General features: G+C 41.6%; 1 protein-coding gene across 1 annotated transcript in view; it reads right to left on the reverse strand.

Annotated features, from left to right (window-relative positions):
- snd1 (staphylococcal nuclease and tudor domain containing 1) overlaps positions 1 to 26,228 on the reverse strand; it is a 159,209-nt gene that overhangs the window by 22,370 nt on the left and 110,611 nt on the right. Inside the window, exons 18-19 of the mRNA XM_041030143.1 lie at positions 14,409 to 14,550; positions 1,255 to 1,378 (exon numbers count right to left, since the gene is read on the reverse strand). Coding sequence (XP_040886077.1) covers positions 1,255 to 1,378; positions 14,409 to 14,550 — 266 coding nt within the window. The remainder of the gene's footprint in view (positions 1 to 1,254; positions 1,379 to 14,408; positions 14,551 to 26,228) is intronic.

The following is a 26,228-nucleotide window of genomic DNA, read 5'->3' on the forward strand; positions in this document are numbered from 1 at the left end:
AGAACAGAGTTAAAACCGAATAAGTGATTAACAGGAAGACGTAAAGAACAGCAATGAGCGCAGAGCAGGAGAGAGGAAGAGTGAGCGACAAAGTGTGAGTGACTGATGAACAGAGCTTTTTTCCTGTCTATTCACGGTGGCTCTGTGGTGTTCTAAAAGGCCTTAAAAGGCGACAAATTTCTAATTAGCCCCCTAATGAAACAAGCCGACATTCCACATGCATCACAGAGTATGAAGATATGGACACAGGAACAATGCGAACATAAACATAATTAGCTCGCTGAATAATATGGAGCTCGCTTATATAAAAAAAACAAAAAAAAAAAAAGACATTTGCCACCTGGTGCAGGGTTACTGTTTGGCTTTTCACTTGTCATTACAAAAAAAAATTAGGTTAAAGAAAGTTAAGGTTTACAACAGATGGCCTGTTTAAAATCCTCATTTACTTGTATTGGTGGCTGGGGCAAGTGAATAACTTTAGTTTTGCCCTGAAAAAAACAGGAGAGAAAGACAGAGGGAAGAAAGGAGAACATCTGTGTCGGGGGAACATTTGGGTTTTTAATCAGTTTCAAGATTTTTTTTTTTTCCATCACCCTCTTGACATGGACACTCTCTCTCTCTCTCTCTCTCTCTCCCTCACCCAATCACTGTGACTTCTATCTGTCCCCACGACCATCTGTAAACTTCCCACATCCGGTGTGGAGACAAGATGAAGAAGTGTGTGTTTGTGTGTGCGTGTGCCACTGTCAAGCGACTGCTGATTCGACAGGGCCGAAGCAGTGGCAGTGAGCTAATTGCACCCTGTGGGTGTCTGCAGTTAACGCATCACAGGCTTAAATAGACACAAGGTAAAAATGAAATGTCAGGTATTCATGAGAGAGATAGAGAGAGAGAGAAGAAAAACATGCAAACATATATGCATCTCACCAAATTGCATAAAATATCTTAGCTGTTGTGGACCCTTACATAATAATAAACTATATGTGAACAGATCAACTTTTCCTATCCAATGATCTGATCCTTTAACTCACACTGATTAATATGAAAATCCTGAAGCGGGGACAGTTGCACATGAATTATAAAATGACAGTGATGAAGGAATAGTATTTAAGGTGGACTGGCCACATCTAACTGGCCAGTACAGATTTGGTGGCTGGCTTCGAGTTCGGGATTCACTTCAGAGCATGATACTAATGGGTTAGGGTAATTTAAAAGCTCTTAAATATCACCACAAGCATCAAAATATTTGCTCACCATTCACCATCAGCGAACTTGGCTATGCAGTAATCCCCTCTGCGTGCGGCGTAGGATCCTTCCACGGGTGGATGGGTGGCTATGTCTGCTCTCATGGTCTCCATCAGACTTTCCAACTGGCCTCCTGAAAAACACACAGACATGAATGAGAACTTTTAGAGAGACACTTCAATAAACAGAACCAGTGCAGTTCCTGAAGTTGCGTTTCATTACATCACTTTGAGTATTTTCCTCTTACTCTGACACTGATGCGTTTGCTGTTTTGCCTCTATTACCATTTTATCTAATTTAAAATATGTTCCCACTCCCCATATATAAAAAGTTAGAAATGTTAAGCTTTGATTGTGTGAAATAGGCCTAAAATTTCATTTAATTCTCTCGGCTACAAAAGTGCAAGCATTTTGATTTGGTTTGCATGTTAGCTTGAGTGAGTGATTGACAGAGAGCAGGTCCTAAAGCAGCGGCAGAAAATGAATACTTCAGCACTAACGGTATGCCACAACACTACCTGCTCAAAACCCATGTTAACCCCGGCTGCCCTTTAGAGACTGAGACCAAAAATACACAGAATAAAAATAATATGTGGTTTTTGTAGCCGTTAGCCCATTAGCACCACGCATCTAATGCCGGTTTGACCCTGTTGGAGAAATGCAGCTTTTAGGACAGCAAGCCATCTCTCCCAATGGGCCTTTATGGCCTATCAAGCCATAATATCATGCGCGGCAGACCTATTATGGTGGATTCAAGGCGAGAGTGTGGCTGTCGATATGGTGGGAGTTGGAAAAATCAGATAGTGAGTCGGTGCTCCATGGAGTCAATGACTGTGGTAAATGGCAGCCTGATTTGCACCCATCAATCACAATTGGGAAGCTGATTGTGAGCACCATTAAGTATGTGCATCTCCAAGGGAGTCACTTCCTGGTGTTTGTGTAATATTTACGGTATATTTGTTTGTGCACGGTGGAGTATGTTTACGTATATATATCTATTAGTGCTCGCAAGTGGCTGTCTGTGTGTGTGAGGCTGTATGAAGTGTGCGGATGCAATTATAGCAGCTAGTTTAGTAAAGTGGCCCATATGAAATTCCATGGCTGCATTTTTAGAGCCCATTTCCACTGATTTACCACCTGGAGGCTGTTGGTGGGCAGGGAGGCCAGATCATGGGTAATGGTGCATCTTTATCTGCGTATATTCACATAATAGGAGGGTTTATGGAGGCAAATATAAAATTTTAAATATATATAAATGCACTTTTCCATAGACTTAAAATGACACTAACACTAAACCCACAGTTACTGTGTTGACTTTCTTCTTGTAAGGAGATTTCTTAAACCTAATATACATATGAATCTGGGTTTTCTTTTGCAGGATGAGAGATTAAGAGAAACCCAAGTTTCTTCTGGAGAAACCAGCTACTTGGCCATGTATATGACATGGCTTGTTGTAGGGTTCTTATATGTTGCAAATATTTTTAACATGTTTTAGATGACAAAGACTTGGAAAGCATCACTGTAGCTGCAGTGATGAGACTCGAAAGATCTTAAATCACAGCAGCGTGTCCTTGTATTGAAAGCATTTAAATCCAAAGCTGCTTTCAAAAGGGCAATAACTAAATACTTGTTAAAAATGTGGAGCCCAACAGACTTGGATGGATACAAAAAGGGATATTTTCCCTGTGGAATATTAGGGAAACTTTTCCAGTAAATGGAGGAAATGGTTCACTTCACTGCAGACAATGTATTTCTGGATAAATCTAAGGAAGTATGCACATTAAGAGAGTAGAGTAAGACATGAATACCCTACTAATGCTTGGTTCTGATACCTTTTTGTATGCAAAATATCTTTAAATTGTTACAAACAAAAAATGACAAAGGGTTTGTAAAATTCAAATATACGCAAACAATAAGTAAACACTCTGTGCTCTCACACCATGGAGCCTTTTCACTTATGCTGCCATCAGTCCAACTGCTTGAATTATAAAATAAAAAAAAGAAAAAAACTAAAACACTTTAAATATGCCAGCCATGGGTAAAAACAAGACAGAGAAGGAAACTGATTACTGACCATCTGCATGTAGACTTGGGTTTTACAGTAACCAAGTTATTGCCGCACAGGTAAACACATTCTCTGATTTCCTGTCTTAACCTGATTTCTGTGTCCACACAAATACATTCTGTGTGCAAGATTACTGAGTTCTGCTTACTGTGCATGTTACTATCAAACAAACAGCTGGGAGGCAGGCAGTGCACACACCTTTCTTGACTCCTGTGAGTTGTCATTAACACCTAATGTTATTTACGCTAGTACACATAATATATAAATATATATATATAAACAGTGATGCTGTTTTCCCAGGGTTATCTGTGCTGAGACAGTCAGTCAGCTGCCAAACAGCAGCAGGCAGGAAATCTTCATTAGCATGATGTCAAACTTAAAGAACAGTGCGAAGGGAAAAGCTGGGAGCTCAGTTTGATTGTGGAGGGGGTCAGGACAAGGGGGAGATGCAGATGGGGTGTCCAAACATCTTATTGGCCACCCACTGCTACACCAACTGCTGATGAATGCAGTGAGGGGAATAGGGATATAAATACACACACACACACACACACACACACACACACACACACAAACTAAACAGACGCATCCTCAGCGTTTTGTGGAGAAAGCAGTTTTTGGAAAACATTGTCAGATGAATTGCTTCCCGAACCCTTCGCCTCATACACGTACACAAACACACAGAGGTGGTGTGGTTACATCATTATGCTCCAGCTTTGCTTTGCCTTGCCACGGCGGCTCGGTGCAGACCTACTGGAATGGCACTGGGCTATAGCCGTCACAGCCAGCCACCTCCTTGATTTATTAATCTAATTAAAAAAGGTTAGTGTGTGCCTTCCCTCCCTCTCAGAGTGTACCAGTGTACGTTTATGTGTGTATATTTACACTGACTTATATATTTATTTCTGTTGCTGGGCCATGTTCCACTGTGGGTCCAGAGAGAACTGAATGAATGACACATGAGCATTGAGAGGGTTCTACTTTCTATATATATGTATATATATTCATCCTCATGAAGCCTTAATGGATGGAGCCTCTTCACCTAATTAACAATGGTTTATTCATGTAAATGGTAAGAGAAGCACTGAGTGACGGTATGTAGTAGCTCTAATATGTGATACATTAACTGGGTAAAGATTCCAACTTAAAGCCATGAACAGTGTCCTGATTAGCTGATGGTGATATAACTGCCAAACCTCTGTCCATCATAAGTCTGACAGCCAGTTTCTTGCTGTCAAATCAGATAATTTGCTCAAATGTTCTACTACGCCATCTGAGCTAGCTGTGAATTGCACTTATAGTTGCACTATGGAAAGGCCCCAGAACCTCTATGTTTTTAAGTCCAAAAAATTACCCAGAATTCTTAAAAAGAGCTGATTTGTTAAAATGATTTCCCCACGTACTGTACAAAGTGGTCCCAAGCACCTAAAGTTTGTTGGGTTTCCTCTTGCAAGACGACACTGATCACTGCAGTTTAGAGAATTTATGGTTTTAAAATGAGCATTTTTATGCAAATCGGCTAAAGTAATGAGCTTCTGAGACATACACTCACAGGCACGTACGCGCACACTATGATATTTCATGATTATCTAAGACGAACATGTTTAACCACAATGTATAATCTTCAGTATGGCGCTGATGGGCTGTTTACAGTCTGTTGCCTTTATTTGTCACTGGTGCAGTGATGTTTGGTACAGCATGTGTTGCATGTGTTGAGAGTCCTTTTTTAATGATGCCTGGGAAAAAAATAACTGAATGTTCTACTATAAATGTTTTACGGGTTTTTACTCTTGTGGTCTGGAAATACGCTCCAGACTCTGCATAGGCTCTGGTTGGGGTTATGCAGTCAAAGGGCACTGATGGTGCAGTGTTATGGATCACCAATTTTAACAAGCTGATTTATGATCTGCTGTGACTCATAGATGCCTTTCAATTACTTCCAAGTCAAGTCCAGTCACACTTTAACAATAAATCCATGACCATCCACTGACTGACTTGAATTAAGGCTTCTCTGAAATTTAGAAAAACGTGTCCTAATATCTCCCTCCTCTTTCACTACTGTCTTTTATAATTTGATTAATGATTAAAATAATGTGCAGTAAACTACTGTACTGTAGACAGATCAATACGTGGATACATCATTTCATAATGTGCATGTCCACATTTGTGCATGTTTGATTTATTATGCACAGTGTGCCTTATTCATTATTGGGATTTAGCATTCTAATTTGCTGTGCAGTCTCCTTGGACAGAGGTTGAGGTTATGAATTTATGGGGAACACATCATCCTCATGTGCAGATTTAACTCCAGGTGCTTGTCCAGAGAGAAATCATCTACGTAGCATAAATAAACATATCAGTACACAATGTACAGACTTAAATGACCACAATAAAAGATACTACTCTGACTGCAGTAAGGGAAGAAGAGAGCTGAAATGAGCTTTATATGCTGCAGGCGAGCACAGAGAGAAAATCCAGGCCCTCTGGGGTCAATTGAGCAAACTCTTATGCAAGTGCAGCATCTCAGTGAAATTCTGAATGAATGTGAGCAGTCGCATTAGGAAGGAAGTGCAGCTAGGACACTCTGCATTACGGAGGCAGATTCCCATTTAATGTTGGCATAAAGACAACTGAATATCTGTGTGCAGAAGGGGTAAACCATGTCGAGCGTGAGTGCTCATTTTGTGTTGAAGGCAGAGCCAAAGCGATGATCCAAAAAACAGCCGAACCACTGACTGCGTCTGATGCTGGCCAATTTCCCTCTGTCTTCATCTCTTTATTCCTGTTTTTTTTTCCTCCCTCATTCCATAATTTGTTTATACACCATTATGGCTACAGCTGTTTGTAAATCATATATAATTACATTGTGAATGCCCAGTGCAGAGTGAGGGAGCGATTAGGCTTAAAAACAAGAAAACAATGGAGAAGGAGAGAGAGAGGGGAGCGAGACTGACAACAGTTTTACAGGTTGGTTATGATCACATTTGATTATACTGTGGTACACAGTGTGTGAGCAGAGACAAGGGGGAACAAAAAGCCAATGAAAACAGTGAATCATGTGCCCACACATCCCAAGGCCGTCCTGAATTCTATTAAGCTGTTAACGAAAGCCATTAAACCACAGAAGGGTAAATAATCACAATATGACAGAGGCAGAGGCCAAGACAGCAATGGTTGCTCATGAAAGCATTCTAATTTCCTGGCTTCTAAGAATGAAAGAATTAAAAGACAAAGTGGAGTGCATCTATGAAAAGGACACCTGCTGGGGAAACAAGCAACTGGAGAGGATCTGGAAACATAAACCTGGCAATAACTGACTGTAATTCATGAAGGAAAAAAGAAGGCCACATCCACAGGGAGTGACACATAATCAAACTGAAGCGAACACACAAAGATTTTTCCCACCAGCATTCCTGCTGATCTCAGAAATACTGCAGAGCCTTTGCTGTGTGCCCTGGCTGACTGGTCAAAGATTGTGTGGACACATGGTTGGTGCATCGTCCACTGTCTGAGAAACTCACAGCCACCGAACAGAGCTTTGTGCTTTAGCTCACCTGTTAGTTTGGAGTGTTAAATATGCATGAGGCTTGGACAGCCTCTATCCTCTGGGGCAGAGGAATGGCTGCGTTTCAGGACATGCAAGCAACACTTCAAAGGCAAAAGGCCGCACTGACAAACAACAAAACACAGGCTCGGTACAGTATGTACTGACTTGGGAGGCCCGCATTTGTGTATGTGTGCAAACACACACACAGCTGTTATGAGTCTAATGCCTCCTGTGGTTGGTCAACAAAGAACCGGCACTCACCCGGGGATATTTGTACACTTTCTGAAGACACAGTGTGACAAGGAGGGAGCTAAGACAAGAGAAAGGCCATTCCCTCCCCTTCCTGAGTGATGTTTAAAGTGGTGTCAGCATCTGCCGAGTGTTGAGCGAGGCCACTATAAAAAACAAATGATCCCCCTGCCTGACTAATGCTGCTCCACTCCCACTGGAGAGTGATATGGATTATATCTCATGTGATAACCCCCCACCACCACCAATTACCCTGTTCCATTCTACCCTTCCCGGCAGTCTGGAGCCTTTTACGGCAAATTACTGTTTCTGTAATTGGAAAAGCCATCACTGAAAAATCTAAACACAGAGAGCATCTGTGGCTCTCTTTTTGCATCAGTCTCTCCTGCTCCTCTCCCTGCCACCTGTCGAGCCTCAGTGGCTGCGGCTAATGCCCTGTTTTGATTGTGAGGAGTCCAAATATACTCATAAGATGGCCCTGTGCACATTTGGAGAAGAGGACCGGGGGGGTGTGAGCCTGGGAGATGAGCCTGCCCAATTTTGAGAAGAGAACCCCATTTGGGCCTGTAAGTGGCTCACCACTGCGTAAAGTGTCATTTAGCCATTCAGCTTTAGGTAATAGACCCAGAAGTTGACATCAGTGCAAATCATGCTCTCTAAGATCATTTTAAGAAAAATGAGGATGAAGACGCTTATTTTCCACCTGTAAATCAAAGGCAATCGCCTCAAATGGACAGGTGAGCTGACCTTTTAGAAGCTAAGTTGCGTATATCATTTAATAATGAATGTCTTGGGAGGGGGGAGATCATCCGGGCAGGGTCTGACCTCTAAATATTGCATCTGCTGCAGTGGCAGAGAGCGGGTAAAGTGAAAAACAGCAGCATCAGCTGCTGCTTCTACTGCAACTTTCATTCACCTGCTTGGTTACTTTGTTCGCTGTACACCGTATATGGTCAAATGGCACCACAACATGGCCTTGTACACGCTTCACTTGAATTAAACATCATACTTAAAAGGCATTTGGACAAAGATACATGGTCCACAATGCGGGTAAAGACTTCATAGAAAGAAGTACCATTCTCCTCTCAGCCTTTTTGGGACACAGTACAGTCTGATTATTCAGACAGCCACACATTATTCAGGCTGAAACTGAAATGAAAACTTTCAGCTTTAGCTTGGAAATGATTGCATCCATATTGGGAGAACAGTACAGCAATTAAAGCCATTCTCTCTGAATTTAAGGAGGCCATTAAACTATTCAACATAATCATTAATTCAATTGTCACATTTAGCCCTTTGTTGCATTTCTTTTGTCGTTTGCCTATAATCTAACTTCATTTTTTCATTGTACAATTTGTTCCTTTACTTCATTGTTTTAATTAGACTGTTCAACAAAGAACTCACATGATTAAAAAAAAATTACTTTCTCAAATGCTTTTGAAAAAAAAAAGTAGCTTCATATACACACTGGTGTAGAAGTTAATTATCTCAAACCCTGACTGACTTTGGCTTGATGCCCACAGTGCCACAGAAAAAATATCTCATCCAAAATGGAAAAAAAAAGAATTCAAATGAACAGTGCACGCAGCCTTGTGACAGCCCATTCTAAATGTGCACCCTGTTTTTTTTTTTTATATTAAGCTCTATTGTATAAAGTAATCATCACTTGGCTCACTTGACATGACATTCAATTAGTGGGCCACTCACCCTGATCAATATGAAATGCTACAGTAATTCTCATGTCCTCTTATTGAAATCAACACCCTGAATACCAGCGTTACTGTGGCAACTTGCCTCCACTTAATATGGTGCTGGACTTGGAAAGAGGATGCTGTGACACCATGAGATCACTGCAGGGAGGCCATATTGGCTGAAGATGTCGTTGTCTGGGAAAGCATACAGCAAAGAGGAAACCAACACAGAGAGGGAGCAAGTAAATAAACCAAAATGGAAATTCTCAAGCGGCAGTGCCTAAACATGCTCATGACAAAATAAGACTGAAACATAACACTTCGTAGCAATGGAATTGAGTTTCAAAGGGCAGAAAAGGGCCTGGTTTGAAGTCTAGCCAGAGAGAGAACAGCTCCCTGCTTGCCTTGCTCCATCAGTAGCTGGGTCCAGCATCATTAGGTGATGAACAGCTGCTGTGTGTAAAAGGTAGAAGTGTGAATAATGTGGACGGAGTGGCACCTGGTTGGGGGGAACGACTCCACTCATTATGAGTCTGTATGGGTGCCAGGAAACAAGCACTAGACAGGATGTACCGCCAACTGCGCTGCAGCTGAGGCTTGGGGTGGGCACAAAATGTGTGCTTGTCGGTCGGGCCGGGCCTAGCCTAGCAATCCATGGAGGTGGCAACTGCGTGAGGTGCAAATCAGTGGGAGGCCGCTAGCTAGGCAAAGAAGACCCTGTAGGAATGTTGCCCAGTGATACAGTCTGTAGGCCAGGACAGCCTGTGCAGGCTAGACTAAATATGACAGAGTGTTTATAACTAATTTATCATACACAGGAATTAGATGTGATGATATACTACTAATATTGGCAGTATACCATCTCTGCAGTAAGGGCGCATTCAAAATCAGAAACTCACTCAGTCTAGTTTGCCAAAAAAAAAAAAAAAATCGTTACTCCATCATCAATACTCAGGATGCAGCCATTACTTCGGGGCTCTATCTAGCAAGTTCTTAATTATGTCAACTCTCCAACACAGTGGCAAAGCAACAAAGTCTACAGCAAAAAGTCACTTCCCCCCCTTGTGCCTGAAGTGGCCTCTGTCTTTTAGTGTCCAAGGTCACACAGATCTATGCAGGTCCCCCTCTGACAGTAATTACATATAGCCTCCGGAGAGAGAGCAACACACACAAGGAAAATAGGGAGAGAAAAGAGAGACAGCGGTACGAAGGAGAGACAATGTGTGGAGGGAGGAAAGTGAGACAATGGGAGATAAACGCATAGAGCAACAGATAAAGACCCTTAAAATAAACTGAGGATTAAAGAGCGCAATCCCTCAAGCTTCTCAGTGACTTGGAAAAACCATTCCTAACATGAAATTAATCACTTATCGAGCTTGTGTAAAGATATCCAAATAGGAAGAAAAAAAAACACTTAAGAGTAATTAAATGTGAATAATTAAAAGGGGTAAAATACAGAGCATTTTGGACCCTGGAGAATAAAAGATATTACACACGACATTTTCTCTATAATGTTTAAGAATCATTTAGATAAGAGCATAAAAGTTTATTACATTGGCCTATGTATGTTCATTAAAAGCGTAGAAACAGTTGTGTAGACTTTTCAATCACTGCTGCCCTCAGCAGACCACAACAGATAAATAAATATATCCCGGTCTACCAGATAACCACAACTCCCACAGGGTTGATGGTTTGGAAACTGCATCTAAATATTAATGGCTGTAAAACTACTGTTTTTATGATTTTTCTTCTCCTTCGTTCTCTTCTCTCTTCTACTGTAACAAATGTACTCTCCACTTACTGTATACTACGCTGCAAAATCTGACTTTAAATGTTCTTATAAATTTAAGGTCGCTTTGAATCATTCTTTTCTTTTTTACTTTAAGTTGTCTATTGCAAATGGGGCTATCTATAGACACCTCACCCTTATCTCCCACATCCCATTCTCACTAGGGTACAATTTTTATTCCTTTTTCTTCTCTTTATCGTTCAAAACAGCACCTTCTATAGCACTTTCTACTTTACGCTCCTTATTTTTAGTATTTTCCAGCTACCTGGAATATTTCACTCCTTTTAGTTCTCTCCTTCGTGCTGCTGTGACACTTTAATTTTCCTATGTGGAATCAATAAAGTTCATCTTATCTTATTGAAGCAAAGGCTTGAAACAAATGGGAGCTTAACTGCAGACAGAAAAATGACTTTCTCTGCCAGTCCCAGCTGTATTTTAATCATTTTGTTTCTATAAATACAGCTACCTCTCATGATTAGTTTTACACCCACAATAAAAGCTGGTGATTATTGAACTTAAGTAAATGGTCTTGCACCTATCATCATTATGATGTCAAAAGCAAAGCCATGGCAATATTGTTTTATTCTCTTGTTCAAGTTACTTTCGCTGCGGCTTGTTCCTGGCTTCCAAACTGAACATCAGGTGAGAGACACGCCAGGGAGACGCCAGTTACTGTGAGCTTGTACTCCATGTCATTAGTGTGTTATACCTCAAGCATGGTCAAGGAGCACTCAATGAAATGGAGAGCCAGCAGTGCCTGCCAAAAACACTGACTGAATTTTGTCTCTGATGTTAGCTGGAAAAATTGTAACAGGAGAGGAGAAAATGGGTAGGTGCTGTGGCAGAAACAGTCCAACTTATAGCATAATGTGGGTCTGGGAAGGTCAGTGCATCAGGGAAGGTGCTGGTTCAACAGGGTGGTAATTTTTTAAAAGAGGGCAAGTGCTAATACCGCTCGAGCTGGATAAATACTACAAACTTTCAACACAAATGTCACAATTTAGAGGTCATACTTGTTGCAGTGCCATTTTATGGCATTATGGTAAAGGGCAGAGATGTTCACAGTATGGCTTCCACCTGCTCTGGCTGTGTGTGATCTTAGTTCAGTGCTTTGAATCAGTGATTTGATGGACATGATTTGCTATAGATTAATTGGTATGGCCAAAGTGCTGCATGCGTAGGATGAAGACAGTCATAGCACAAACAAACAAACAAACAAAAAATCTATTTTCACATGGTTTGGAGCATCAGCTGTGGCACAAACATTATATCCACTTTGTCGTGTCTGTTGGGTGGTATGCTGTCATCAGTTGCAATCACAAGAGTATTTATGAAATTCAGCCTCTGCTTCCAAGCTTATCTGAATATATATAAATTACTTCACTTCAGAAATTCTAGGAAAGAGAAGGGGTTGGTGGGGGTGGGGGTGGAACATGTAATGATATTGCAAAGCACTCAGCTTGTATGATTTTACAGGCCCTAACACTTTGATGTGCTCTTCAAGGGGTTGGTATGACTTAATGTAGCTTTGAGGAAGCGTCAGCGAAAATGAAAGAGACCAAGGGAGAAAAAGAGATGGAGGAAGGTGGGGAGGGGCAAACAACATGATAGAGAGGGAGATGAGGAGAGCAAGGCAGAGGGTGAGGACCGGTCAGGTTTTGCCTCCCTGCTGAGAATAACACTTTTTTTTTTTTTTTTTTTTCATAAACTAGCACATAAGCCTCTTGGTGGAAGAACACGGGCCAATTAAAGGGGAAAATAAATAAATAAATAAATAAAAAAGGCCCCAGCATTGCTGGATCATCTAAAAATCAAGCCTTTATATGAGAAAAGATTAAATAACTCACAGCTCCCCTGTCAAAATACACTGAGAGCAGCAATATAAAAAATGCAGTTTGTGTACAATTTCTTTAAATGCAACACTTAGGTTGCTACTGAGAAAAAGTTGTAAAAAAAAATTGGCATCTTGTGGTTTCCTCAGGTCATATATATATATATAAGGAATTTATGAGAAATATGCAACAAATCAATAAAGATATTTTGATTTTGCTCTTTCATGTGCAGCTCGAGCACAATGTTTCCCATAAGCCTCCAAACACAAGCTCCTTTCTAGACATTCCATAACATAGGAAAAAGCCCCAGTCAACATTTTTCCTCCTGACGAATGCTGAATGCCGAAGGCATTAACCCAAGCTCCAGGTTAACATGTGCAACGTACTGTACATTTCAGCCTGTTCCCAATGACACGTGATTTTGATCGGTGATAAATCCTTGCACATAACCTCAACATCACTCCTGACTTGCAGGGGAGTGGAGCTGAAGTAGCCAGGGGCAGTGTAAGGGCTTTAGATTTGAATCTACAGCTTGTGGCAAGAAGATGAATAGCAGATTGTTTCTGCACTCTTAGTAACACCTGGAGGTTTCATGAGAGGAAAAAAAAAAAAAAGGTAGGGTGTTTAAAAAGAACAATTCGGGGCCAAATGCTTTCCACACTTGTCTGTGATTGGATTATTATGGTGTGAATGATGCTCAGGCTCAAATTGGCAATGAATGAAGGCAAATTAATTAATTACAGCAGTGAGGCAAATTAAGAGGTGGCCAAAGTCAATTTCATGGCCTCTGACAGTCGACTGCCAGCGAACCCAGATGTGGGGGACGGTTGAGAGAGGAAGACCTCTGCATCCTGTACCGCACACAAAAACTGGCAAACAATGTTTGTTTGTGAGAGATGTAGATGTGTTCCAACTAGTTTGTGAATGTAGGTTCAAGCTGTCAACGACAGGGTGGCTCAAAATTTTATGCTTGTTCAAGGGTGAGAATTCAGTCGCATTGAATCAACCAAAAGACGTGCTTTTCTGGCTATACCATGTTTCTCTAAACATTACTCTGGATTATTTCTGAAAAGACAATTCTCTTCTCTCATTATCTGGGTTTTAAGATATTGACCGCTGTGGTAATCTAGAAAAAGCACTGCCCAGTGAATTGTTGCTGAAGCAAAACCTCAGTCTGCCCTCAGTTAGTGTTGCCACAAACTGCTGTGTGTAAGCCCTTGTAAATAAACACAGATGTAGTACATATGTATACACATATACACACAACTTGATTTTGATGTTGCAGAAAATGGCCCATTAAGCAGACTACCTGAAAGACGGACTGTTACCCAGCACAAAACAGCACGGGGTGGGTGTGGGATGGTGGTGGTATTATGTGTGCATTCATTCATGTATACAAACACACACATGCTGCAGACACAAATAGAGCTTGTCAGAGGGAGCAGCCATGCAGGAGCACCAGGGATTGTTAGTTTTCCCATCTCCAAACTTTTCTCTCCCTTCCTGCCTGTGTCAGTGGTGACAAGAGGGGATGGTGTGATTTATTCCTGTCATTCAGTAGTCATAACAAGTGGGGCGTCCTTTCTTTTGTCTGTGCTTGTGGAAAGGATGCTGCAGCAAGGGATGAGGTGAATGTCTGAGTGGTAGAGATAATTGTCATTCATAAAGTCAGTCTGGTGTTAAAAGGGAATAAAAAGTGAGAGAGGCCTTGCTCGCATCTCTGTGCGGAGAGATTGTTGATGGTGGTGTTTAGTGTGGGATTGCACACGGTGATGAAATAGTCACTGTAGCATTAAGTAATATAAGATGTTTACAACAATATCAACCATTGCTAATTCACATTTGACCTACCCATTTATTCTCTGTCAAACTCATGTCAGCATTTATCTCACAAATGCATACAGTATTTGAGTCTGCTGCTCAAAGCAATGTTCAACTATCACACGCTTTATGATTCAAACTGTCAGCGGTGCATTCTAATGTCAAGGTACCTGTCTCGACGTCCTGGCTGTAGAAGTGCAGGTTGTCAGTGATTTCGGTGACGTATACTGGTCTGTAGTTGGCCACACGTTCCTTCTCCTCTGATAAATGCACAACCTCCTCAACTGGTTTCTCCTCATAGTTGGCCCAGATCTATAATACACACACACACAGTGAGAAGGACAGGTCAGTATTTAAAATATTTTTTTCCATCCACCAGAGATGTAACAGTGATTAAGAGATTTTGCACTGATGACTGATTTGGTTTCATAGAACTGAAAGAGACCAGAGTATCTTGCAGATATACCAAGCTTTGGTGACTTATTATTTGGGCATCAAAATCAAATCAACACTCTTACTAATCATTACCTTGAACCAAGGTACAGCAGTCTGATGTTTCTACCACGATGCTACAAAGATGCATCAGTTTAGAGCAGATGTTTGTAAAATTCTTTTGTGACAGTTTTAATCAGCAGAAGATACTGTATGAATAATAACAGAAAAATTAATACACCAATCCACTGGTATAACTTTCTCCACTGCTTATTTGAAAGCAATACTAGTTGTCATAAACAACTCAGCACATTATTAGAACCTGAATAATTCTCATGATGAAAGAACGCAAATATTTTTATTGCAAATGCAAAGTGGGTGCTGAAACACAGCAGAAACTATAAACATTGATGCAATAAGCTGTAGTCAAACATTTCAGTAAACTTTCATGAAACTTTTATAAATCCATATTTCTGTTAAAACTTGAAAATCATGATATAATTTACAGAATACAAAATACAGAGCAAGGCACATAGTAAACGGTGACAGCAGAAATGGACCCAACGTGTCCCAGTTCATCTCCATGATTTCCAAGGACAGAGTCAGGCGTAACAGTTTGCTTGTCCAGTTTGGCCCAAACAGGATCCATGGGACTTAGCTCTGGACACTGTCCTCCGTGTACAGCAACACACGAAGGACAAGTCAAACTAATGTCCTGACTTGTCCTTCGTGTGTTGCTGTACTTTTATCGACTTTTGAGAGCCAAAAAGAGTCTTTCTGGGTTTGGTCGTAGGTTAGGGTTTAGCCATGTAGGGTTCATGAAAACATCAAAATCTTGGGAAAGAACGTAGTAAGTGAGGTTCCTCACGAGCATAGCAGTTCATGCATGTGTGTGTGTGTAAGCAGGTTACATCCTTTCTATGCTGCATCAAGGTTAGTTCTCTTTTGGCTCCCCAGGAGAAACAGAGGGCAGAAGGCTCATTAGGGAGAAGTGCTTTGCCTTGGGCCACATATCAAGCTGCATGGATGTCTGCGTGCGTGTGCGTGTGTGTGTGTGTGTTTACAGGGAGCAAGGGATGTGGTAGAAAGTGTGGGTGGTTGTTAGGACTGAATGCAGCATGTTTGTATACAGCTTCAAGTACAGGAGCAGTATTAAGTATGTGCACAAACACAAGATGGCCAGGATGAAAGTGAGCTAATCAACTGCCGGCAGATGAAACACTGGAGAAGGGGAGTGAAGATGATGTATAGGAGGAGACAGGGAGTAAAGATGGGCGGGGGGACTCAAAAGTCAAAAAGTGCAACCAAGCTTCACAGTGCTCCAACTTCTTGTGCTGCTGCTGCAGCAGCAGCAGCTTGTTACCATTCATTTCTCCGGGCTATTTGGGAAGTGTTTACTTTTAAAGGTTGCATAAAGAGAAGGAAAAGAGGCAGACAGATTTTTTTAACAGTGCAGTGATATTAGCCAATTAGGTTCTGGATAATTATTTAACTGCATGGTATCATCGAGCTAATTAGATTAGCTAGTTTCAATGTTGTCATTTTTTCACTCTGCTTTAGCTCATCTGCAGAGCTAGTGTTAAGGCTTAGTTAATCACACCCGAGGCCTTTTTTTTTTTTTTTTTTAATATGCTGGCTCTTCAGCATGCTTATTAGATTATCATTTTACCTCATTGATGTGATGATGTACAGCGGCACGAGTCTTACAGGAGTGAACTTTGTGTGTACATGTGCACAAGCGGCAGAGACATTGGTGAAAGAAAGAAAATGCTTCCAACTGTTAACCATGAAACAAGTGACAGAAGAACTGAGTGCTGCTGCCCTGCCCACCTGCTAACAAAAGACAGGGTCATAATACCCAATTACATTCAATTATTCATCCCACAAATGCTGCACACAAAAAAATAAAAAAAAAGAGAGAGAGAAAGAAAGAAAGAAAGAATGGAAAAAGGAGGGAAGGATAGAGGAAAGAAAGCAGGTAGAAATTCTGGGGATTGAGGGCAAGCAAGGTTAATGAAGACTGAAAACACGGCCACGCTTCGTAAACCCAGAGATCAACCATGATATTTTTGTACGGCATTAGACAGGCCTGTGCATTATTAACACACGCGTATACAGCCATATGCATACATTACATGCACGGTCACAAATGCTGCAATACACAGTGCGTGTTAATAAGAATGCTTTGCACATTGCAAGTGAGCTGACATGGCTCGCCTTTTAATCAAACCTGCAGCTCCAATTAGGGATAACAAAGATTAGAGTGTCACCATTCATTAGCCTGGTGGCCATCACTGCCGCACCTTTAGGGTGGTAACAAGTGGGTGGGCTTATGGCGGGATTGGACACCAAGCACAGCCACAAGGGCTCCTGTTGACCTCTGGCTTTGTGTTGAGTATGGATGTCACAGTAACAAGAGACAGGGACAAAGACAGATTTGCCTCCTCAGTAAAGGTTCTCTTTGAAGCACTACATACACTGAAGACACAACATGAATGCTTAATTCAAACCTAGAGGTTGCAAAAGTACATATAAAGTCAATGAAAAGACACAAAGGCAATGTCCAACAGTACATTCACAAACATAAAAAGATGCAGGCAGTCTCTTGTCTCTCATTTAATCTGGAGTATTTGGGGACTGTGCAAGTGTCCATTTTGCTTTCAACCTGCTCTTTACATATTGAGTTCTGACTCAGCGGGCTGCTGTTTATTTGTTCTCTGTGACAGCCAACATAAGGGTTATTGTTTCATTTGAGCTGTCAACCAATGTGCTTTTTCGCACCTCTAACATTATTGTAATCTTGTGTGGCAGGTTTCCACTGAAAATGACTGCTGCTCCTTCTACTCTCTTTGAAGCTACATGTGTGAAATGGGGCTAACACCGTGTCTACACAGTAGGCGTAGTGTGAGCATGCTCCGTCTGTGTCTACACAGGATGCATTTAGGCACAGTACTGAGTGTAGATCACCCAGATTTTGACAGGAGAACGCCCACTGAAAAACTGGTTGAAACAGTTATAGTTGTGAGTGAAAGCTATGACCCACGCACACATTTCACACAAATGGAGTAAGCATCCGCCCCGTCGATTGTTTATTGGTCAAGACTGTGATGACAGAAAGACAAACTTTGGCGTTGCTTTGTCTCTGAGTGAACTATTAGAAACACTGTAGAGTTTCATCTGTTTTTAAAGTACAAATAAATGCGCAAATACATGCGTGCATGTGTGTGCACACCCACACACATACACACACATACACACACACACACACAAGCTGTGCCCAGGGCTGATGACCTTCCGTGAGCAGCCAACCATCCTGTTTGTTCCACTTGAATGCAGGTATGTGACTGCTGCTTCTGCTGCTGCTCTGCAACTGCAGCCAAACGCTTGAGCCACTAAGCTACCAGAGACAACGCGAGAGAGAGGGCGGGAGAAGGGAAGAGGGAGAGAGAGAGAGAGAGAGAGAGAGAGAGAGGGGAAAAGGGAAAAAGCGGCAGGCCATTAAGCTCAGGCTGAAAGGACAACAAGTCCTAATAATTGGGGCCAAGCAGAGAGAGATGGCAGGTTAGGCTGACCTTCACAACTCTTGAATGACAAAACACACTTCTAGCCAAGTGAGTGACAAGTCAGTCCAGTGGGGTAATGTGATGATGGGGTAGGGTTGCTCTACTGCGGCACATGGTGACTATCAGAACCCAAATGAAAAGGGCTGGAAGAAGAGTTCAGGCATGTGTGGTAGGGATTAGGTCTGTTCCCATTTTACAAAATATGTTTTCTTTTCTTCCCCTCTGCCTTTTATTCCTGGATGCAAAATGCTTGTCCCTGAGGAAAAAAATAACTGGTTACAGCCAAATTGTTGCAGCAATCCATTGGTGGCGAGTCTTAGTTTCCCAGCCTGGCACACCAGATACCTTGCTGATGGCAGAGTAGCTCTTGAAGAGTTAAGTGTAGCTCTGCTTTGGAGAGTTAAACTGTCTGCTGATTAGCTTAGTGCTAATTTCTCTGAATATTTCTAATTTGATGAAGAGGGCAACAGCCTAGAAATACTAAGCAACGGCGCTACATTCATAGATTCACACATACAAGCACAGGTGGATGAATACACAGACAGATGGATGACTGAACCCTCAAGTAGTGCCAGAACGAGAGGGTGAGGGTTGGTTTGAACACTGATTAAAGGTGGCAGTGTGTCAATTCTTGTAGTGTGTGTATGGTCTGTTGAGACAAAAATTGCTACCCAAAGTACACACTGTGCACTTTGTTAGCAGGCAAGTGCCAAAATTTGACAGTTAAGAAGGCCACACGAATAAAGGACTGAAATGAACATAAAGGGTTTGGTTTCACTGTTAAACCTCTGAGAGAAAAAAAAATGTGTAAAATTGCTGAAAAGTAAACAGACTCATTCCAATCCAATACTCAAATCCAGGTTTACATGCAGGCCGTTTTGAACTGAATCTCTAAAAACTGTTCTACAGTTTCGAGAAAATGGGTTTTATTTTTACTCCAAGACACTAAGAACATTACACCCCCTTTTATGATTAACATGACACACTCGGAATGGAGTGCTCCTTGAAAAGAACATCACGAACACGACTCTAAATACAGTCTGTCCCCACAATTCCTCATTAACCTGTCTTCACATACTGCACTCACACATATAAAGCACTTGACAGCTGCAGTACGCATATGTCGCTGCCCTCTGATTCAAACACACCTCAGTGGACAGGGTTGCTCTGCCCTCGCAACCTGGTGACAAACTTGTGTAGTTCTAAAACAATGCAGCTGTCGCAAACTAGCCGAAGCCCAGCAGTGGTCTCTCTTCTTACATGGGAACTTGCACACTTCCATTGCTCATTCATTACCCAATCACACTTGGAGAACAATTGAAATCAATAGAAGCATGTTATTCATAAGAGTGCACTTTGTAAATCAGTTTAGCCCCTATTTTATCCCTGATGAATCCCCTTTAGAGAGAATGGTTCATTAATTCAATCGAGGGCACGTTTTTCCTCTTTCAGTCTTTCCATGCTCATTTGTAGCCTTTTTTTCTTAGAAGCTCACATCAAAAGGCTTAAAGTTAGACATAAGAATATAAAGGGACCACATTTAGTAATCATAGTATCCTGTTAAGATGATAGGTGCATGAGTTTTACTCATACAATGACAAAACAAGCAATGGTATCAAAGGTTGAACAAAAGTTGAACAGCGCCTGATATCTTTTTGATCTAAATCCCATCCCTCTCGTACTCATTGTAGTGTAACACACACTCTACTGCTAAAATCTCAGCAAAAGGTTCTACCCTACAACTCTACATTTACTTTTTTTTCTTATTCAGAATTTATTCCATGATATGACGCACAAGCGTTATCCCTGTAAATTACAAGAAGACCTAGAAAGAATGTGATTGGCATACAAAGTGAGAAAGAGCTCATTAGAAATCTGCAGTGGCATCACGTTAATGACCAGGAGACGTTGGCGTGGCAGAAAGGTGGACGACCCTGGATTTCCTGTTGCTCAATGATGTTATCTGTATTGACAAAGCCATTAGAGGCGGAGAATGATCAACAAGACGGACAATTGCTTCATTGAGAAGCATTCTGCCACATCACAGCTGAGACCTGGGGTTCAGTTCCTGTTGGCGGTACCTCTGGGTTTGTTTGTGCATCTTAACAAACATCACTGGCCATGTTTGAGGTTCCTTAAACATAAGTATTCTCCTATCAGGGCTAACACACTGTAGTGCTAAGAGTTCTCAAGCAATAACAAAACCAAACTAATAACTAATAGATTGTACAGACAGGAAATAACTATAAGAAATTCATTCTAGAACCACTTGAGTGTTAATAATAATGACATGCAGACCTTGATAAACAGATGAAAAGTTAATGGCTGTTGAATGACCATACTTGTAAACCCAGGTAGTGCTGATATCATTCACTGAGTGCGATGTTATGAGGGCTATCAGCGAGAAAATCTCTCTTATACAAAATAAAAAAAAGCATAGGAATATTCTCTATGTGGCTATTTCAATAAAAACACATCAAAGTGGTGAAAAGAGCCTCTCTTTCCTCCTGTTTGTTGCTAAGTGCAAATGTTCCTTTTCCAACTCTGGCTTTTCAAGCCATTATGACTCAATGCCAATAACTGATGTGACAAGAGGTTGTTGTCAGGTAATCCTTAGAGCTGATAAAGGTACAATGCAGGTTGATTGACTGACAGGGTCGCCCACTTTGACTTATCAACTGTTTTAAAGTTCATTTAAGGTACAATGATTACAATAAACAGTATGTGACACAAAAGGCCCATGGCCACTTCAGTTTTTTTTTTTTTTTGACAACCTCCAATTCAAATGGACTAACCTCCTTGTGAAAAAAAAAAAGCCTCTTCAGTGATCTTGACTGAATAGTGAGTTTAGTGACAGGTGTCAGGGTAGCCCCATTGCTCTTGTACACTAAAGGGAAGAGACATTAACCCAATGCAACTGCCTAGCCCCTGAAAGGCCTGCCTCCAAGGTTAAGAGGGGTTGTTGATGGCACATTAACCTGGATGGCTCACCTTGTCGTGGCGGGCCAACTAAGAAGGGCGGCTGTGGTAGTAGGGGAAAAAAAAAAAACTGATTTACCGGATGCAGGGCAAGCTTCCTTGTCATTCCTTCCCCGCTGTCATCACATTCAGATATAATGCATGGCAGCCTTGCATCGTAAAGCATCCATACTAGGAAAAGCACGCATGTATGTGTACAAAACCATGTTCGTGGCCTTGGGAAGAATTGGTTCAGGTTGAGCTACAATGTGGTAGCAACATCGTTCCTGCCACAGTGGGCTAATACAATACGACTGTGTATGGGCCTACAAGGCCACGGTAACAAAACATGTCAGCTGCAAACACGCCTATTTGACAAGCTGTAAAAACTGAAATCACACAACACCAGTACATCATGTTTCATATAGAGGCAATTGGTTTAACACACAAAACACACAAAGAAATCTACTGTATAATATCCACTGTATAAAACAGCAAGAAAAAAATAATAATTTAGTTTTCTATGGGGAATGTTTCACTAGGAAGAAAGAAAAGCTGAACTCCATGCAAGGTTTCTGACATATTTTTTAAATATATATATATATATATATCTAGAGAGAGTATATGTACAAAAAAACTTGCACAGGCGAAAGTCTGAGGATTTGAGACAGCGCCTCTAGCTAAGCTTCAGCAGTGATCAATAAAATCTGTAAATCAATTGACTGCTTGCCAGTGGAGAGAGGTCAAAATAGAGGTTGCGTGTTTTCTTGGTCTGCTGCCAGTGAAGAATGTAGCTACAGCTTTGTGAAAAATCTGGAGAGGTTTTGTACTAAGAGGAAAAAAGCAAGCATTACAGAATAATAAAACATTCTATGATACATAAAGACATTCATGTTGTCCATGCAGGAGATGTCACTGTGTCATGAGTCACTGAATTCAGAGAGGAAAAAAAAAAAAACCAACAGTGTCTGTAATAACCAAGGATTTGATACAGTACAAACAGTACAAACCTTGAAGAGATACAGGCCTAAGACAGATCTAGGTTCAAGCTGAGGCTTCAGGGACTATGGGTTTCAACACTTGGCTACACTGTCCAGCACTGGAACCAAATCAATCCTAATCTACTTAAATAAGAATATTAGAAAATAGGTGTTCACTTCCACGTCCCAAGCTAAACCACAATGAGGGTAGAGAGGGAAAGCAGGAGACGGATGGAGGGATGAGTCTCTCGGATGTGGTTACTTAGCAGATAAATTATGCATTAAAACTGCACAGGTGGCGCAGGACAGGGTTTTTAGGTGAAGGGAGGGAGCCGAGCAGCTGGGGAATTCATAACAGAAACGGGAGCAAGCGAAGGAGCGAGAGAGAAAGAGTTACTCCCCAGCTTCATATCACAGCCAACAGATGTTCTCCCATCAAAGAGGCGGCAGGCAGGCGGCGAGGCTACTCAAACCCCAGCTTACACGGCGAATATGACCCCCCTCTTACGCTGCCACACACACGCGAAAGTCAAGGGCTTGAAAAACGACCTAAGGCTATCGTGGTGGCAACCTGTTACACTTTTTAAATTGACACAAATTGATCCACTTAGACATGTGTGTGCTGGGGTAGGGGGTGGGAGCATCTCTGTCGGCCCGCTGATACAGTACTATTGGCAACAAGCACTAACTTACACCTGACAGAGACCGGTGGTGGTATGTGCGCGTGAACTGAAGAGGGGCATGGTGTTACCATGGAAACAGGACATGTGGGTGCATATGTAATCGGGGCGATACGTGCACACACACAAACCTACACCTTTGCCACCATCCTCATGGGTGCCACTCTACTCAGCTGGTATAGAAAACCAGACGGCTAAGTGTATGAACCAGGCACACACATGCAAAACCACACACGCGGTCCCTGGGGGCAGTCACTCCCGCATATGGAGCCTTATGTCAAGTGGGCGTCTTTTTAACTGGAGCAGTGACTGTGTCTATCTGTGGTCATTAAACGATGATCAAGCCAAGCAAGATGTCGTCAAAGCAAAACAAAAGCAGTGCCGGGGAATAAGGATGCAATTAAAGCCCACCAGCTGCAAGTGCAAAGGCACATGATACAGACACTCAATCTTCAAATGGCGTAGACAGAGAGGGAGAAGAAAAGAGACAGAAAAGAGGGAGAGAGGCAAAATAATTAAGTGGTAGCCAAGACAAACACTTTGTCTGATTGTGTATCATGATAACCTTTATAAAAAATGAGGTGCTGCTACAAGGAGAGATGGAGGGCTGCACAAAGGGACGCTTATTTAGTGGTTTGCTTGATTTGTGTTTGATTACTATGTTTGCTTGTCCTCCACTGATTTTTGCATTTTTATGTGTGATCTGCCAGATGACTTCCCCCATTCTCGCTCTCCTTGTCCTTGTCGTTTGTTCTGTGTTGATTCCAGGCATTCTTATGACCTTGATGCCAAACACGCCCACCTGGCCAAACACCACGCAGGATAAAAGTGGGTTGAAATTAACAATGAATGGACAGCATTTTTATCCAGACCCTGTCCGTTCTGCTCTCTGTTGTTCCTTTCACCCGTCGTCTATAGGATATGTTTATCAACTCAAGCCATTCATTGTCCATGAGAGCACATGCTCTGTCTGATCACTGGAAATTATACAAGTGGAAGAGAAAGAGAAAAGAGAAGAGCGAGCATAAAGTAGAGTGATTAAGAAATAAGACTACCTCAATGTTACAATGTATAAGTATGCAATTAAAAGGCAATTAATCAACTTTTTAATTAACAGGCTCGTCTGTCCCGAGTTGCCACCGTGTTGCCATGACGACTGCTTTTCCAGGGTGCCGTTATCTCTCCTTCTCTCTCTTTCTCCGTGGAGAACTCCTGATCATTTTTCTCTCTGATCACACCTTCCACTCCATTGTTCTCCCACTCCCTCTGCTCTCTTCATTTAAAAAGAAGAAAAAATAATAGTGGTATGAGAAGGAGGGAGCCATGGAGGGAGGGAAGCAGAGCTGGTGGGGATTAAGGGAATGGGAGAGATGCTAGAGAGTGACAGAGAGGTTAATATGGATCTTGCCGTGGTGAGGAACAGCAATACAAAGTGAAAAAAGGAGGGAGAACTAGAAGGAAAATAAGGAAATAGAGAGGGGGAGGTGGGGGAGGACTAAGGGGAGAAAAAGATGGCAATACTATCACATCAGAGGTATGTCTGGTGTCTCTGAATCGCTTTCCACATCTCACAATTTGTAAAATGATTCAAATGTCTGGTGTTGCTCTTGTGAATAACTGGTTTCCCAGTTTGAGTAACAACTCAGCTAATCAGCATCTTTGTAGGTGGGACTGAGGTTGGCATTGTCACTGACGTCTGTCAGAGCAAAAAATGCAAATTAATATGGAGACAAAGGCATGGAATTGACTCAGCTTTAGCAGGCCTAAAATTCAGTACACCATGCACTCAGGGTATTTAATCAGAATATGTTTTTGTCTTTGTTCATCCCATCAAGTACTTGGGAGATGGTACAGAAGTAATATGAGGCAATGTGGAAAAAAGACAAACAAATAGATAAAAAGAGAAGTAGGGTGCTGAAGGGAGACTGGTACAACAGTGGGAATCGGAAACGTGGGGATGACGAGAGCCTGTTTATGTAACTGTCTGTCCCTGAGGCATGAGAGAGAGAGAGGAAGAGAGAGACTCCAAAAAAAAAAAAAAAAAACACAGTCTCAAGACTAGCAGAGTGGTCCCATTCTCTAGATTTAGAGTGTTTTCTGCAGGCTATCCAGCCAGGAGACTGAGAAGAGTAAAAGTGGACTGACCCAAATTACAAGGGCATGTTTAAGAATTCATCAAAAATTCTCTCAAACCTGGATCTTTACAAAAAAAAAATGTGTCATGTTGGTGAAAAAGAGGCAACAGAGGAACACGGTGATTTCAAATAACTTGCCTGTTAACAGACCACTTCCTCTTTTGACTGAGGAGGCATAGGCTAAAACCATGCAAAACTACATATATCAGTAAAAATAAAAGCAAGAATTGGAGTCAGAATTTAATTGAACAAGAAAAAAGTTTTGTCAGAAATTCCAAACATTCATTTTATAAATCTGTGGAAGGGGAAAGCAAATGAAAGAATCTAGCTAACTGTTCATCTGAATACAATGATCATCCGTGATGGCATTACTCACAAACAATCCAGTCTGTCAATCCTCAAAGCAACACAACAGTCCTTCCAATCCTACATCTCTCCCTGCTTCATTGTATTCATCCATCTGTCCCCTCTTTTCCGCATGTCACCGCACTCCAAGGTTGACAGCTCATGAAAAAGGACCCATCAATTTTCTATTAAGGGACAGCATTTTTTTTCTAAAAACATGCTGAATGCCATACCACAAGCCAGCCGTGGCAATCTGAACTGGCGTTTTATAACTTAACTGGGGTCACAAGAACATGTTTTATTTTGTTGGACAGTGTGACGATCCCTAAGATTTTTATTTCACCACTGTGCGAGGCCACTAAAGACAATAAAATATGAGTCTCATAGATAAAACCTGAACTGACAGGTACAGGCCTCTATAGTTGGCATAAACGTGGCTCATATCATCCCTGTGCTGGTAGAGCAGGACGCAACACAGACAACATAGAAAATCACATGTACAGTACCTAGCTGTTTTTACCCAGTGGGGACTTCCAGTGCCTGCTCTATCAAAGATCCACTCAGAGACAAATGAGCTGGAGAAAAAAAAAAGTGTCTCATTCAGAGAAACTACAGGGACCCAAACTTCTTTTTGGGTGCTCTTGTTAGAAATGGCACTTCGAAGAAGTGCCTTTAGAAAGACCAGAGGACAGCAGAAAAAAAATGCATCAATGAATCAATGCACTTTGCATTCTCCTCACAGTAAGAAAGCATTAGAGAGCATGTGAGGTAAGGGGAGGATAATAAACTGAATGCCTAATTCAGGGCTTAGATTGAGAAAGTCTAAAAAGGAGGAAGGGAATAAGTGAGGCAGAAAGAGAAAGTGGTTGAATTAAAGAGGAGATGATGGGAAAAGAG

This window comes from Toxotes jaculatrix, chromosome 22 (assembly GCF_017976425.1).
Source record: "Toxotes jaculatrix isolate fToxJac2 chromosome 22, fToxJac2.pri, whole genome shotgun sequence".
Classification (NCBI taxonomy): Eukaryota; Metazoa; Chordata; class Actinopteri; family Toxotidae; genus Toxotes; species Toxotes jaculatrix.